Source organism: Mobula hypostoma, chromosome 4 (genome assembly GCF_963921235.1).
Source record: "Mobula hypostoma chromosome 4, sMobHyp1.1, whole genome shotgun sequence".
Taxonomy (NCBI): domain Eukaryota; kingdom Metazoa; phylum Chordata; class Chondrichthyes; order Myliobatiformes; family Myliobatidae; genus Mobula; species Mobula hypostoma.
The window spans coordinates 169,720,296-169,737,428 of record NC_086100.1 but is presented as its reverse complement, the minus strand read 5'-3'; the positions used below and the strand labels follow the sequence as shown (position 1 = coordinate 169,737,428).

The 17,133-nt window shown below is 41.9% G+C and overlaps 2 protein-coding genes across 4 annotated transcripts in view; one reads left to right on the top strand and one right to left on the bottom strand.

Moving 5' to 3' along the window:
- manba (mannosidase, beta A, lysosomal) overlaps positions 1 to 6,020 on the top strand; it is a 52,397-nt gene extending 46,377 nt beyond the window's left edge. For both annotated transcript variants that reach the window (XM_063046965.1, XM_063046966.1), the window contains exons 15-17: positions 2,400 to 2,542; positions 3,728 to 3,982; positions 4,925 to 6,020. In XM_063046965.1, coding sequence (XP_062903035.1) covers positions 2,400 to 2,542; positions 3,728 to 3,982; positions 4,925 to 5,149 — 623 coding nt within the window. In that variant the 3' untranslated portion in view covers positions 5,150 to 6,020. The remainder of the gene's footprint in view (positions 1 to 2,399; positions 2,543 to 3,727; positions 3,983 to 4,924) is intronic.
- Positions 6,021 to 7,749: 1,729 nt separating this feature from the next.
- The window catches only part of nfkb1 (nuclear factor of kappa light polypeptide gene enhancer in B-cells 1), a 126,903-nt gene continuing 117,519 nt past the window's right edge, over positions 7,750 to 17,133 (bottom strand). For both annotated transcript variants that reach the window (XM_063046963.1, XM_063046962.1), the window contains exons 22-24: positions 15,267 to 15,439; positions 14,847 to 14,997; positions 7,750 to 9,253 (exon numbers count right to left, since the gene is read on the bottom strand). In XM_063046963.1, the coding sequence (XP_062903033.1) occupies positions 9,126 to 9,253; positions 14,847 to 14,997; positions 15,267 to 15,439 (452 nt within the window). In that variant the 3' untranslated portion in view covers positions 7,750 to 9,125. The remainder of the gene's footprint in view (positions 9,254 to 14,846; positions 14,998 to 15,266; positions 15,440 to 17,133) is intronic.

Here is a 17,133-nt window from a genome sequence, read left to right as displayed (position 1 = left end):
TGATAACCCTTTCATTCCCAGAATCATCCTTGTGAACCTCCTCTGAACCCTTTCCAGTGCCAGCACACCCTTTCTTAAATGAGGAGCCCAGAACTGTTCACAATACTCAAGGTGAGGCCTCACCAGTGTCTTATAAAGCCTCAGCATCACATCCCTGCTCTTGTATTCTAAACCTCTTGAAATGAATGCTAACATTGCATCTGCTTTCCTCATCACCAATTCTACCTACAAGTTAACCTTTAGGGTGTTTTGCACAATGACTCCCAAGTCCCTTTGCATCTCAGATTTTTGGATATTTTCCCCAGTTAAAAAATAATCTGCACATTTATTTCTTCTACCCAAGTGCATGACCATGCATTTTCCAATATTGTATTTCATTTGCCACTCTTTTGCCCATTCTTCTAATCTGTCTAAGTCCTTCTGCAGCCTTCCTGTTTCCTCAACACTACCTGCCCGTCCACCAATCTTTGTATCATCTGCAAACTTGGCAACAAAGCCATCTATGCCATCATCTAAATCATTGACATACAGCATAAAAAGAAGTGATCCAAACACCGACCCATGCAGAACACCAGTAGTCACTTACAGTCAACCAGAAAAGGATCCTTTTATTCCCAGTTGCTACCTCCTACCAATCAGCCAGTGTTCTAACAATGCCATTAACTTTCCTGTAATACCATGGGCTCTTAATTTAGTTGGCAGCCTCATGTGTGGCACCTTGTCAATGGCCCTCTGAAAGTCCAAATATATAACATCCACTGCATCCCCTTTATCAATCCTATGTTTAATCTCCTCAAAGAATTCCAACAGGTTCGTCAGGCAAGATCTTCCCTTAAAGAAACAGTGCTGACTGTGTCCTATCTTGTCCTGTGTCACCAATTACTCCATAACCCCATCCTTAACAATTGACTCCAACATCTTCCCAACCACTGAGATCAGACTAACTGGTCTATAATTTCCTTTCTGTTGCCTTCCTCCTTTCTTAAAGAGTGGCATGACATTTGCAATTTTCCAGTCCTCTGGCACCATGATCTTGAATTCTGGCATGGTGCAGTTCATATGGTGTGAGTGACTTGTGTATCCTTATGTCTTTCAGCTTTTGAGCACCTTCTCCCTTTTAATAGTAACTGCACTCATTTCTCTTCCCTCACATCCTTCAACATCTGATATACTGCTAGTGTCTTCCACAGTGAAAACTGATGCAAAATATTCATTTAGTTCATCTGCCATCTCCTTGTCCTTCATTATTATTTTTCCGGCCTCATTTTCTAGCAGCCCTATAACAACTCTCATTTCTGTTTTATTTTTTACTTGAAAAAGCTTTTACTATCTACTTTGATATTGTTTGCTAGCTTGCTTTCATATTTAATCTTTTCCTTCCTAATAATACTTTTAGTTGCTCTCTGTAGGGTTTTAAAAGCTTCCCAATTCTCTGTCTTCCCACTCATTTTTGTTTTGTTATATGCTCGCTCTTTTGTTTTTACATTAACTTTGACTTCCCTTGTCTGGCACTGTTGTAGGCATTCAATAAACTCACTCTCTTGAGATCCATTACCAGCCTAATTTTCCCAATTGATCTGCATGTTGAAATCTCCTATGACAATCATAACATTGCCCTTTTGATATGTCTTTTCTATTTCCTGTAGTAATCTGTGGTTCACATCCCAGCTACTGTTGGGAGGCCTGTATATAACTGCCAACAGGGTTCTTTTACCCTTGCAGTTTCTTAACTCAACCCACAACATCTTTCAATCCTGTGTCACATCGTTCTACTGATTTGATGCCACTCTTTCCTAGCAGGGCCATGCTAACCCCTCTGCCTACCTTCCTATTCCCTCGATAACAATGTGTAACCTCGGACATTCAGCTCCCAAATACAGCCATCCTTCAGCCATGATTCGGTGATGGCTACAACATCATACCTGACTACCTGTAATAGTGCAACAGGAATGGATAGAGTGAACAGTAGGAATTTACCTGACTTGAGTAGAGATGTTAGTAATTCGGAGGAAATGTTTAAGTTAATTGGTCATGGGACTGGAGGTGTTGAGGAAAATCTTTTTCTCTCAGCTTATGTTGGGAGTCTGATGAAAGGATATAGGACAGAAACCTTCAAGCCAGCTAAAGCAAGTCATGTGAAAAGAATTTGAAGAGCTGGGAGTGAGAGTAAGCCTTAACAGCTCCATTTTTAAACAACATGGACACAGTGGACTGAATCGCCCTGTGCTTCATAAATCTCCTTAATCTCACTATTATATTGGTAAAAATTGTTTTAATGGTAATTTTAAATATCTTTGTTCTTTCAAGCCACGATTTCAAAGTAAACCAATAGAAATCAAGTTCCAGTTATAGATATCATTAGACTGATTAGTGGAAATGTTTGTTCTTTTCCTTCCCAGAGTATGGTGGTAAATGGAAGATGCTTCATTACTTTGCACAGAATTTCTTTGCTCCTGTTCTGCCAGTAGCTTTTGAAGACCAAGGGACCATGATAATCTATGGAATTTCTGATCTATCCACAGACCTCCAACTTGTTCTTCAGGTATGTTTAGACTAGAAAGGTTATTGGTTCAGGTTAAGCTACTACCGGCCACCACTTTGTACATTAATCCCAGTAGAGATTTCTGACTGCTTCAATTTCTGGTTTCCTGGTGTAAGATTGCTTTTCTGACTGGAAATCTATGACCTGTGGTGTACTGCAGGGATAGATGGTGGATTGTTGTTTGTCGTACATGAAAATAAAACTTGGATGAAATGGATTCTGATTCTGATCAGGAAGTCTGTTGATGACACAAAGTTTTTGGAGTTTAGATAACCAAGATGGCTGTCTAAGAATATAGAAGTCAACTGGAAAATTGGGCGGTGTGATGTCAAATAGAATTTAATCAGACAAATGTAAGGTAATGCACTTTGGGAGGTCAGATGGCAGGATGACATGGAGTAAATTTCAGGGATTTCAGGAGTGTTAAACTTTATGCTGGAAGAACTCAGCTGGTTATGCAACATCTGTGGGAGGAAAGAAATTGTTGACTGTTATGTACAGAGAGACCTTGCTTGCCAAAAGTGGTGACATAGGTGGGGCACCGAATATAAAAGTTGGGACAGTACAGTTGTACAAAGCATTGGGTAGACCACTCTTAAGAGTATTATATACAGTTCTGGTCACACAGTACAGGCAGGATGTGGTAACATTAGAGAGCAAACGAGGTTCATCCGGTTTTGCCCGGAAAGAAGGACTATAGTTTTAAGCAGGGATTGGATAAATTGGGTTTATGCTGAGTATCCCCCCCACCCCACTGTGTCCTCCCCCCCCCACACGCTTTGGTAACTGTCTCTTCCCCACACTGGGCACCTGCCAGTGCTCCTGTTACTAATGGGTAGTATGCTGTTAATGCAGTTCCTGTGTGCTGAGGTCCTGTTGTGTTGTTTCACATCTCTGTGATTGGAAATTCACGGGAAGCATTCTAGTCCTGTTACAGCCTCAGACGGAATCACTTTGCTTATTCAGTCTCAGCTGTAACAACGTGCACTGCCTTGGAATTGAATAAACTGAATCCATAGACAGAAGTAAGTTATTGACTCAGCAAAGTATACTTTTCTTCGTGAAGGTCACTTGAGGGATTGCATACTGTCTCTCTGAGATGAGGAGACTTGCCAATATAATGCTCCTAAATGGAATACGTTGCAGTAATGGTTTTGTTTAATTCTGAACGTGTTTGTTGTGTAGGTTCGGCTTTACCAGTGGAGTCTTATGGAACCAGCATGTGTTTTCCACACGGAATCCTTCACATTAAAGGCAAGGAGTGCAGCCCCCATGTACAAGGAACTAACGGATGATTTACTGAAGCGTTGTAGCTGCAGCCGATCTCACTGTGTGGTCACCTTTTACCTTGAGGCTAACAGCCAGCAGCTCGGACCAGCTAATTATTACTTGCTGACATCGTTAAAGGATGCTCAGACACTGAGAAAGCCACAAATTAACGTAAGTAACAACAACATAACTCATCATTCACTCGTACCTCACAGACAGGTAAATTATCAATTTCGGTGGTGAATTACATTCAGTGGCCTGTGCCTAATAAATTGGCCACTGATTGAATGTTTGCCGTCTTCTGCAGATGCAGCCCGTCCACTTCAAGGTTCAACATGTTTGCATTCAGAGATGTTGTTATGCACACCAGTATTGTAATGCACAGTTATCTGGTTACTGTTGCCTTCCTATCAGCTTGAGCCAGTCTGGCCATTCTCCTTTGACCTTTCTCATTAACAAGGCATTTTCGCATTCTGTCACATTTCTTCCCCATTCTGATCTTTAGTCTGACAACAACTGAACCTCTTGACCATGTCTGTGTGCTTTTATGCATTGAGTTGCTGCTATGTGATTGGCTGATTAGATATTTGCATGTGTATATTTGTACCTAATAAAGTGGACACTGAGTATATGAGCTGTGGGGGGACATCTCAGTGGAGACCAAGTTATCCAAAGGCACCTGTCTCTATGGATTAGGACGACAATATATACTAGCAAGGATTTAGAAAGTTTATCACTCATTAAGTCCTTCCCTGGTTTAAAAACATAACAGACACACTCATCTGAATTAAATTCCAGTTCCCTTCCCTTGTCCCTCTTTCTGCATGCTTGTAGTCGCACCCTGGCACTGTACTATAGCTGGGAATAGCAGGGTATACATGGAAATTGGAGGGGTGTACGGAGTTTACAGGACTACGGGAATGGGGCAGTGGGTTACATGGGGAATTGTGAAGTTATAGCCAGATGTGGTAAGGAATATGTGGGTGGTGAAGTATACACGGGGCATTTTGTGCAAACACAGATCAGGGTTTGCCATAAATACACCAGGAGATTATTATGTCAGTGTATTTGTCCCATGAGCAAGTTTTACGTCTGAGTTCCATTGTTTCCTAGGTCACCATCAGCCAGCAAGGGGACATATACACCATTAATCTGTGGACCAACAGTATCGCTCCTTACATCTGGTTGGATGTAGGGAACATCTCAGGGAGGTTCAGTGACAACGGCTTCCTGATGTGGGAGAAGAACAAGCAGCTATCCTTCATCCCATGGAGTTCCACCAGCATCTCCAAACTGAGGAAGTCTCTGACCATCCACACCCTCCAGGATGTATACTAACTGTTCACATCTTAAGGCTGATTCTCCCAATAAGTGAATGAACATCTCTGTCTGTGTGAGTAATGGTCAGCACACTCAGGATACTGTTGTTAATGTTAGTTGAAATCGATGCATATTGGACTGTGATGTGCATTCATAATGGTGGGCCATTCATCTAGTTTCATTCAAGAAAGGGTGCATTTAAACCAAAAACAAATCAGGAAGTCAGGATTGAAATTTTCAACTCAGGATCTTTTGATAACTTTTAATAATTTGGATTTGACTCCTACCAGAATAACAAACATTGCTGCGCTCTCCCTGGTTTTGACAATATTGCAACATTCCTTTATCGATACTACTTCTATGCTGCAGACTTTGTGTTCACTTCTGTATTATTGGTTGAAGCCCATCTCAGAAATAGTATTATGCTTTTTATAAATCTGTGCTTCAATTTTGTTCACATGTGACCTCTCTGAATGGGTGAACTAAGGCAACATCATGGACAGAACTGATGAATTTTCAGATCAAACTAATTGTTTAAAAAGACAATATTTAATTTGAAAATATTGAGGAAGAATTTGTTTTCTCATGTTAACAGTTCTGAAAATCTGATTTCATTTCCAGGATGCACTGATTAAATTTATATATACATATTGAGAACCATGGTGTATAGAAATCTTCCTTATTTAAATATACCTAATGAATTGGCGGGCTTGAGGAGCGAGTGGATAGAATGGACTGCTTTCACTGGCGTGAAGGAGGCTGAGGGATGACCTTATAGAGATTTATAAAATTATGAGGGACATGGATAAGGTGGATTATCAGTTGTTCGTCTGAAATGTGTGTCAGGGCTCAGAGTATAGCAAGGATAAGGGCCAGGATCTGGAACAGGCACCTGGAATTTGATGCCCTAAAACAGGCATCTAGAATATGCTGGGTGGGTGGGTGGTGACAACCAGAGTTGGGATCCTGAGATCATAGATTCCTGCTCCCTTTAAGCTCACCAAGTTCACTGGAAAATTTATTATACTATTGTGAAACGTAAAGAACATGAAGTAAACTGCATTTCTGTATTAATAGAATAAGGTCAATTTGTCTGGCAATCTACCGGCAATCTTGGGCATACCGGATTATTTTGATTTTTATCCCCTGTAGTGGTTTCTTCTCATAGAGTGTTAACTTCATTCATCACAATGTGGCTCTGCCAAGTCAGGACTTTACTATCTGGTGTGTATCTGAATATTTCATTCCCAAAAGAACACTGCTTATTTGAGTTATAGAGTTATATAGCAGGGAAACAGTTCCTTTGGCCCAACCTGTTTATTCCAACCAAGATTCCATTTTAAGCTAATTCCATTTGCCTGTGTTTGGCCCATGGCTTTCTAAACCGTTCCTGTTCATGTACATTATGAAAGTTGTTAATGTATTTATCTCAACCACTTCCTCTGACATCTCATTCCAAATACCAACCACTCTGAGTGAAAATGTTGCCTCTCAGATTCATTTTAAATCTTTCCTCTCTCACCTTAAAACTTTTCCACTTTTGGTTCCCAAATCTTGGGAAAAAGATTGTGTGCATTCATTCCATCAATGCCCCTTATGATTTTATACACCTCTCTATAAGGTCACCCCTCAGTTTCCTGTGCTCCAATGAAAAAAGTTCTAACCTGCTGAACCTCTCTTTATAACTTAGTCCGTCTAGACCTGGCAACATCCTCATGAGGCTCTTCTGTATTCTTTCCAGCTGAACACAATATTGAAATGCAGTCTCACCAATGTCTTGTGCAGCTGCAACATAACATCCCAACTTCTGTACTCAGATTGTTGACGGCCAACGTGCCAAACGTTTTCCTTCATCATCTTATCTACCTGTAACACCACATTCAGAGAACCATGTACTTGTAACTACCTGGTCTCTCTGTTCTACAACGTTCCCCAGGGCCTGACTGTTCTTTGTGGAAGTCCAACATTGATATGTCATTCCAAAATGCATCATGTCAGACTTTGCTGAATTAAACCCCATTTACCATTCCTCAGCTCACTTGCCCAGCTAATCAGGATCCGACCATAGATCCTGATGCTAAATGTTTGTCTGTTCTGCTTAAAATATATGAAATAGTAGGAATAGCCAACCAGTAGCTTGGTCTGCTCCACCATCCAAAAAGATCGTGGTCACCATTTTCCTGAACTAACTCTATATTTTTTGATTCCATTAATATGTATAATTTGCTTTGGATACAGTCAATGCCTATGCCTCCATGGCTCTCTCAGCTTGAGAATTCCAAGATTCACCACCCTTAGGTAAAGAAATTTGTTCCTATCTTAGTCCTGAATGTTGAATGGCTGACCAAGTCTTTCTGGGACAGTAACCCTGTTCCTAGACTCCCCACCAAAGCAATGACAGCACCAGCTCCAACCCCTGTAAGACAGGGGTCCCCAACCCTTTTTGCACCGCAAACTGGTTTAATATTGACAATATTCCTGCGGACCAACCGACCGGGGGGCGGGGGGGAGGGGGGTGGCGGCGTTCAAGTTCAACAGTGCGTGACAGGGAATGAGGAAAGGTGCAGCTGACTCATATCGTTTCCTCGCCGCCCGGTGGTTGGGGACCACTGCTGTAAGAAATTAATACGTTTCAATAAAATAGTCTTTGACTGTTCTTAAACTCAATAGTGCCTAGGTCCAATCTGTTAAATTGTCCTCACAATACCAGGAGCCAATTTGATGATCTTTACTGCACTCACATCTGCCATGCCAGAGCAGTATACCTGCAGCAAAGGCCAACACAACAATGACTTTACTGCTGGTTAACTTTCAATGATCAATCTACAAGGATGTTAATCACTGAGAGGGGTTCTGAAGTAGCTTGGACCTTAAACAATAACTCAGTTTCTCTCTCCACAGAAGAATTACTGGATATTTCCAGCATTTTGTTTTGCTTTAAAGATTTTAACATTCCTGAGACTTGTAGAACTGGTGCAGATCTTCAAACCCAAGTTCAGAAATGAAGATTGCTATAGTCACTGATTGGTTTTAATTGTTTATTTAAAAAAAGCTTATAATTTCAAAGTACCTATTTCAAGCAAAAATATAAATTTTGGAACTCCTGCTGCTGGCAGTATTTACAGGATCAGTTTGGAATGTGTAAACGATTAATGGTGAGCTGCTCCTGCATGAACAATCCAGTTCTTTGTAAAGACAATTTGCAGCTTGGCTCATCAAGAATCCAGAACCCGTCCTCCTGCCCACCCCCGATACACACTAGTTCTTAGCAGAAATAAACAGCTCCAAGGAAGCTGAGGGAGGAGAGACCCAAAGGCGAAACTTTGTTTAGCAGATCTGTTCACAGTGCCCTCACAAAATCAGAGCAGTGTAAGTAAGCTCTAGAGCAGGGGTTCCAAACCCAGGGTCCATGGAGCCCTCAGTTAATGGTAGGGGTCTATGGCAAAGGAAAAGAGGTTGGCAGCCCCTGCTCTACAGCCAGTGACGTTTCTGAAACAGACACTGTTGCAATACAGGAACTACTGCAGTCAAAGCATGCACAGCAAGATCCGAGAAACAGTGCTGTGATTGCAACCATATTGCCGGTGGTAGATCTTGGCAGGAGACTAGGAAAGTCTTCTGATCGCTGCAACAGTACTCCAGAAACTTGTGCATCTGCCAACACTTTGGCACACCCTCAGTACTGCACTGGAAATGACAGACTGCCTTCTGCACCCAGGTTGTAGGATGGAAATATTGGCAGCCTCAGTAATATGTTGGCATGAACATATTTTAAAATAAAAATAATAATAAAGCTGAGTGTGCCGGGTATATTCCATAGGTTTGAGAACTTAATTAATTTGAAGCACTGACTTTCAGATATTTAAAATAATTATGCCTTATGGCAATAATCAAACTGAAACCACAGTGATGGGCTGGGTTTGAATAGAATTTCTCTCATTCCAATAAGTTCAGGTAATCAGTGGAGATTAGCTTGTTGGCCACTTGTCAGGGCTCACATTTTCAAAGAAGCTTCGTTGTTGAAAGACTCCGATGTCAAATGGCTGAGTTTCCTAAATGAGGTTTCCACACCGCTGTCGTACACGCTGTCACACTCCTGGGACTTGGCGTCGACCTGTACAGCTGGGTGAAAGCAGTGAGAGGTTTCAATTCCTTATTTGAAAGTCCATGCAAAAACTCAACGCCTTTTATTTTTCTGATTTAGTAGAGTATGGTTAACACTTTGACTCATCTTGAATCAGAAACTAGGGATCATTTTAAACACACTGTTCTCAGTTTGATGCAGAATCAGAATCAGGTTTATTATCATTGTTGTGACATTTGTTGTTTTGTGGCAGCAGAACAATATATAGATATGCTTTAAAATATAATAAGAGGAAATATACACATTAAATTAGTACAAAAAGAGAACAAAAACAGTGAGGTAGGGTTCATTGTCTGTTAAGAAATTTGATAATGAAGGGGAAGAAGCTGTTCTTAAAATGCTGAGTGTGTGCATTCTTAATTTTTATTAAATCTTTTGGGATGCAAGTATTCCTACTAATGAGACAAGTGTTAGGGATGATAAACTATTCACTGTTAAAAGAATGCAGTGGTCACCACCTGATGGAACGCTGTACACAAGATTTATACAGCCTGTGATTAAAACCTGATCACTGAAGATCCCTTTCCTGTGATTATTATCTATCCAAGGCACAAAAAAATCAGTATTAACCCTGCTGCAGGGAAGTTTTAGTTCTTTTCACAAACTTACTTAAATTCAAAGTAAATTTATTATCAAAGCATGTATATGCCTATACTACTCTGAGATTCATTTACTTGCAGGAATTCACATGAGCGAAGACTGACAAGCAACCAGCGTGCAAAAGACAAACTCTGCAAATACACACACACACACACGCAATAAACAAACAAATACTGAGAACATGAGCTGATATAATCACAGACAGGAATTTGTATACTTTGGAATAAGAACAACAGATCTTACTTTTTCCTAAATAACATTGTGCTGGGGAAGGAGTTGTGTTTGATAATTGTTCCTTTACTTCCAGGAACTGGGTTTGTATCGATTACAACCTGATAGAATAAAATGCCCTCTTCCTGGATTCAACCCCAGCCAGGAGATCCCACCGATAAGAGGAGTTCAGAAGGATGATTGTAATGAGAGGGATTGCCGTTGACAAAGGCGTGGTTGCAGCACACGAAAGGAAGGTTTATGTTGTGTCAAAGCCAGTGATTATACGTCACTGATTTGATAACATTTCAATGAATCAGCTACACACATCAAAGTTGCTGGTGAACGCAGCAGGCCAGGCAGCATCTATAGGAAGAGGCGCAGTCGACGTTTCAGGCCGAGACCCTTCGTCAGGACTAACTGAAGGAAGAGTGAGTAAGGGATTTGAAAGCTGGAGGGGGAGGGGGAAATGCAAAATAGGATAGGAGAAGACAGGAGGGGGAGGGATGGAGCCGAGAGCTGGACAGGTGATAGGCAGAAGGGGATACGAGAGGATCATGGGACAGGAGGTCAGCTGTGGAGTTTTCACTGCTCGTCCCTGAACAAACATGATTGAACTGTAAAAATGGAGGGAGCCAAGGGGATAGGGTAGTTAGCAGGAGGAATTCAGAGTGATTGAGGTTAAACCAGTGAATTTTTGGAGAAGCAGAAATGTTTAATGAATTGTAGGAAAATACTTCAGGCTGGCAGTCTCTATTCAGCAGGGATGATTCCCAGTAGATTTCTGTAATAATTTACCAAGTGTTTGGTGGGGTGGGGTTGGTCAGATAGTTTTAAATATAGTAGACAATTAAACCTTAATATTGTCAGCAAAAACCTGCAGATACTAAAGTTCTGAGATGAAACAGAACCCACTGGAAATGCTCAGCAGAAAGAAGAGCAGCGTTGGTGCTTCAGGTCGGTGACTCACCAACAGTGCCTTTGGTGTTTGGTGAACTGTAACCCCCACCTGAATTTCTCCTTAGAGATACATGGCTTCCAGTTTCCTGGTCCCTCAGCTCCACACAGTCCTCCCCAAGAACCACAGGCAGGTCTATGCCAGTAAACTGTTGTTTTCACCTGAACTTGTCACACACAGCAGCGTTCTTCTCTCCCTAATGCCATAATTTCTCAACCAGCCCCATCCTACTTCAGTTGGATGCCTCTGATACTCTCCGGCACTTTGACAGCCCAACCAAGTTACCTCTATCATGGAGGCCCTCCATCACCTGCACTTCCATCCCACAGCAGGAGGCTGTAATAGACTCCATTTCTTCCTTGAACAGAGTTCTGGCTACTCCCCCCAACCCCTTCAAAAAAAAACACGCTTAGCTGACATCAGCGAATGATTTCTATGTCTCTAGATCAAAGGTGTTGATGGGAGAAATTGTATGGGCTCAAGCCAAAGCCACCTCTTAGCAACATGCACAGAATGAGCCTTGTTTCAGTGCTCAGTCCCTACCTTCACCTATTAGAACTTACAGCACAATACAGGCCCTTCAGCCCACAAAGCTGTGCCGAACATGTCCTTACCTTAGAAATTACCTAGGGTTACCCATAGCCCTCTATTTTTCTAAGCTCCATGTACCTGTCCGGAGTTTCTTAAAAGACCCTATCATTTCCACCTCCACCACTGTCACTGGCAGCCCATTCCACGCTCTCACCATCCTCTGTGTAAAAAAAAAACTTACCCCTGACATCTCCTCTGTACCTACTTCCAAGCACCTTAAAATTATGCCCTCTCGTGCTAGCCATTTCAGCCCTGGGGAAAAAGCCTCTGACTATCCACATGATCAATACCTCTCATTATCTTATACACCTCTATTAGGTCACCTTTCATCCTCCGTTGCTCCAAGGAGAAAAGGCTGAGTTCACTCAATCTGCTCTCATAAGGCATGCTCCCCAATCCAGGCAACATCCTTGTAAATCTCCTTTGCACCCTTTCTATGGCTTCCATGTCCTTCCTGTTGTGAGATGACCAGAATTGAGCACAGTACTCCAAGTGGGGTCTGACCACAGTCATATATAGCTGCAACATTACCTCTCAGCTCTTAAACTCAATCCCATAGTTGATGAAGGCCAATGCACTGTATGCCTTCTTAACCACAGAGTCAACCTGCGTAGCAGCTTTGAGTGTCCTATGGACTTGGCCCAAAATCCCTCTGATCCTCCACACTGCCAAGAGTCTTACCATTACTGCTATATTCTGCCGTCATATTTGACCTACCAAAATGAATCACCTCACACTTATCTGGGTTGAACTCCATCTGCCACTTCTCAGCCCAGTTTTGCATCCTATCAATGTCCCGCTGTAACCTCTGACAGCCCTCCACACTATCCACAACACCCCCAACCTTTGTGTCATCAGCAAATTTACAAACCCATCCCTCCACTTCCTCATCCAGGTCAGTTATAAAAATCACAGAATAGGGGTCGCAGAACAGATCCCTGAGGCACACCGCTGGTCACTGACCCCCCATGCAGAATGTGACCTGTCTACAACCACTCTTTGCCTCTACGGGCAAGCCAATTCTGGATCCACAAAATTGGGTCCCATACTTCCTCAATAAGCCTTACATGAGGTACCTTATCAAATGCCTTGCTGAAATCCATATACGTTACATCTACGGCTCTAACTTCATCCATGTGTTTAGTCACATCCTCAAAAAATTCAATCAGGCTTGTAAGGCTGACCTCCCATTGACAAAGCCATGCTGACTATTCCGAATCATATTATTCTTCTCCAAATGTTCATAAATCCTGCCTCTCAGGATCTTCGCCATCAATTTACCAACCACTGAAGTAAGACTCACTGGTCTATAATTTCCTGGGCTATCCCTACTCCTTTTCTTGAATAAGGAAACAACATCTGCAACCCTCCAATCCTCCGGAACTTCTCCCGCCCTCATTGATGATACATAGATCATCGCCAGAGGCTCAGCAATCTCCTCCCTTGCTTCCCACAGTAGGCTGAGGTACATCCCGCCTGGTCCCGGTGACTTATCCAACTTGATGCTTTCCAAAACCTCCAGCACATCCTCTTCCTTAATATCTACATGCTCAAGTTTTTCAGTTCACTGCAAGTCATCACTACAATCGCTAAGATCCTTTTCTGTAGTGAATACTGAAGCAAAGTATTCATTAAGTACCTCTGCCTTCTCCTCCGGTTCCATACACACTTTTCCACTGTCACACTTGATTGGTCCTATTCTCTCACATCTTAACCTCTTGGTCTTCACGTACTTGTAGAATGCCTTGGGGTTTTCCTTAATCCTGTCCGCCAAGGCCTTCTCATAGCCCCTTCTGGCTCTTCTAATTTCATTCTTAAGCTCCTTCCTGCTAGCCTTGTGATCTTCTAGATCTCTATCATTACTTAGTTTTTTTTAACCTTTCGTAAGCTCTTTTTTTCTTGACTAAATTTACAACAGCCTTTGTACACCACAGTTCCTGTACCCTACCATCCTTTCTGTCTCATCAGAACGTATCTATGCAGAACCCCACACAAATATCCCCTGAACATTTGCCACATTTCTTCCATACGTTTCCCTGAGAACATCTGTTTCCAATTTATGCTTCCAAGTTCCTGCCTGATAGCCTCATATTTCCCCTTACTCCAATTAAACGTTTCCCTAACTTGTCTGTTCCTATCCCTCTCCAATGTTATGGTTAAGGAGATACCCTTGATACATCAGTGACTGCACTGATGTGGCTTCCTGCACTTATACAGAACTTCAAAATTATATCACTTTGTAGCCAATTTCCACCCTGCTTTTCCAGTTGTGCAGGCTATCTCCCACTCTCCCTTTGCCTTACCTTTCTCCTAGTCCTGTCTTCCACCTTCACTCGTGCTACTTTCCCAGAGGTGCCACACTTGTCCTTTCACCTCTTTTCTTTCGCTAAAACATTAACTCTGTCTCTATCTCCACAGATGCTGCCTGACCTGCTGTGTGTTTCCAGTATTTACTGTTTTTATTTCAGATATCCAGCATCTAAAGTTTTCTAGATTTTTAAATCACATTAGAGGCTAGTCTTAAAACACATCTGTGAGGATGCCAGGCATGACAAAGATGCAGTTAGTAATGGGCTGCTCTGAACAGTTTAGCTGTTTCTGTTGAGCCAATAAAATCTTCCATCAAGCTACATTAGAGGAATCTGGGCAGGGGGGCAGTCCTGATCACAGAGCTGGCTGTAAAGGAGGAAAGAGAGGTGATTTATGGAGGGAGTTTGGTGCCTGCGTCCAGGCAGCTAAAAACACAGTATCAATGGATAAAGAACATTGGGGATGATGACTGAAGGATAGATGAAGAATGAGGAAATGAAGAGATGGAGTCTCTGAGCGGAGGGGTTCAACTGGATTACAGAATTAGGATAGGGGTGTGATTTCTGATCCCCCTTTCCCCACTGAAGTTAACTTCAGAAATATTCAGTGGTCTTTTCAATCGTAAAAACAGTTTAATAGAACATGAAGCATTAAGCACAGTACAGGCCCTTCAGCTCACGATGCTTTGCCAACCTTTTAATCTACTCCAAGATCAATGTAACCCTTCCCTCTCACATGCCCCTTGCCCATTTTTCTTTCATTCATGTGCCTAAGAGTCTCTTAAGCAACGTTAGTGCTCAAGGGAAGCGAGGGGTTGAAGGGGAAAAGTTTGATCTGGTGTCTAGTAATTAAGGGGATCATTCAGAATACTCTTAACACACAAGTGGAGGTGGTATGCTTACTGTTCTGCTCAGCAAGGGATGACGAATTCAACTCTTCATTCATTTTTGTGGTTGCTGCTTTGGCCATTGCTTTACCAAGTACTGCCACTGCTTCTCTGTAACCCATGGACTTCAGTGATTCCAGAATCTCCATCTGTGTACCACCAGATACCTGCATTGTACAAGGAGTTTAACAAGGGTTAACACCATTTGCAAAGCAGTAATTGCAACAACTGTGGGGAGTGAGGAGTGGGAACACTGACAACTGGGAGTCTTCTTGCTGATGAGAAGTGAGACTGGTGAGAGCATTTGTCAGGATGGTAATACAACTTTATTCCAATGATACCCAGCCCAACAACCCAGCAATCATATCGTGCCAGTCCTACGAGTTCTCCACAACACTGCAGCTATCAGTGTTTGTGGAGTGCGGATGCAGCTCACCTCATAATTATCCAGCAGGGATCTTGCAGGAGAATGGCTGAGTTTAAAGACATTCATCAAGATACCAAGACCCAGTTTCTGTGCCAGAGTCATCCAGTTCAGGCCTGGTTCAGTCACTTCCAGCAGTTTGCACAACTCCATCCTCGCTTCTATGTCCAGTTGTCCTAGGTCACCTGTTAAGACAGAAACATGCCAGAAGTCAGTGCAATGTCAGCATCACATCACCCTGCAGAATGTTCCAAAGGATGGATTAAGATACAAAAACTTCTTGAGCTTCTACTCCTCACTGGAGCACTAATGAAAGATATTTAATGGGTGACCCTGCCCAAGATGTTCCCTGGTTCTTCCGCTCCTCCAACACCAGTGTGGTGAGTGGGAGTGAATGGTGTGACTGGATCAGCTTTTGGAGAGAAACTCTACTCTTCCAGTGTGCAGATGGTCAAAGTAAGTCCAGTTAAATTTATTGTCATATGCACAGGTACAATGAAAAACTTACTTGCAGCTGTATCACAGATAGCATCAGACAAAAGAAAAAAAGAAAATTATGCATGATTTTTACAAGAAGGAACTCAAAACAAAAGTGTTCATTTCAGTACAAAGTGATCAAGATAGTCATAACATGGCTAGACGAGTGATTCGGATTTTGCCGCTGATTCAAGAACAGAATGGTTGAAGGAAAGTAACTGTTCTCAAACATGTGAGAATAAGATCAGATCTGTAGAATTGCAACATTTTGATTTTCCTTCACCAGAGATATATGAGCATGAACTGAGAGAAGCACAGAAATCAGGAATGAATGTATGGCTGACCAGGATGGCAGAGAGTTACATAATGACTGATGCTCTTTATTCAAGATTGTTTCATGTCATTTCCAGTACACAAGTGTAAGGGAGAACAAAATAATTGTTACTCTGGATCCAATGCAGCACAAAAATAAAACACAATAAGATAAAGAATGTAATAATAATAAAATTTGGAATTTGATAGGGAAGAAGTAAAGTCTGACCTAGCAGTATTTCAGTGGAGCAAAGGAAATTACAGTGGAATGAGAGAGGAGTTGGCCAAAGTAAACTGGAAGGAGATGTTGGCAGGGATGACAGCAAAGCAACAATGACGCGAGTTTCTGGGAAAAATGAGGAAGGCTCAGGATAGATGTAAACAAAGAAATACTCAACTAGCAAAAGAGGACAACTGTGGTTGACAAGGGAAGTCAAAGCTAATGTCAAAGCAAAAAAGAGGGCATACAACAGAAAAAAAATAAGTGGGAAGACAGAGGATTGGGAAGCTTTTAAAACCCTACAGAGAGCAACTAAAAGAATTATGAGGAGGGAAAAAATGAAATATGAAAGCAAGCTAGCAAACAATATCAAAGTAGATAGTAAAAGCTTTTTCCAAGTACGTAAAAAATAAAAGAGAGATGAGAGTTGTTATAGGACCACTAGAAAATGAAGCCGGAGAAATAATAACGGGGGACAAGGAGATGGCAGATGAACTAAATGAGTTTTTGCACCAGTCTTCACTGTGGAAGACACTAGTAATGTGCCTGATGTTGAAGGGTGTGAGGGAAGAGAAGTGAGTGCAGTTACTATTACAAGGGAGAAGGTGATCAAAAAGCTGAAAGACATAGGGGTGCACAACACCTGGACCAGATGAACTGCATCCTAGAGTCTGAAAGAGGTAGCAATAGAGATTGAGGAGGCATTAGTAATGATCTTTCAAAAATCATTGGACTCTGCAATGATGCCAGAGGACTGGAAAACTACAAAAAAAAAAAAACTCCACTCTTTAAAAAAGAAGGAAGGCAGAAGAAAGGAAATTATAGTCCAGTTAGCCTGACCTCAGTGGTTGGGAAGATGTTGAAGGACAA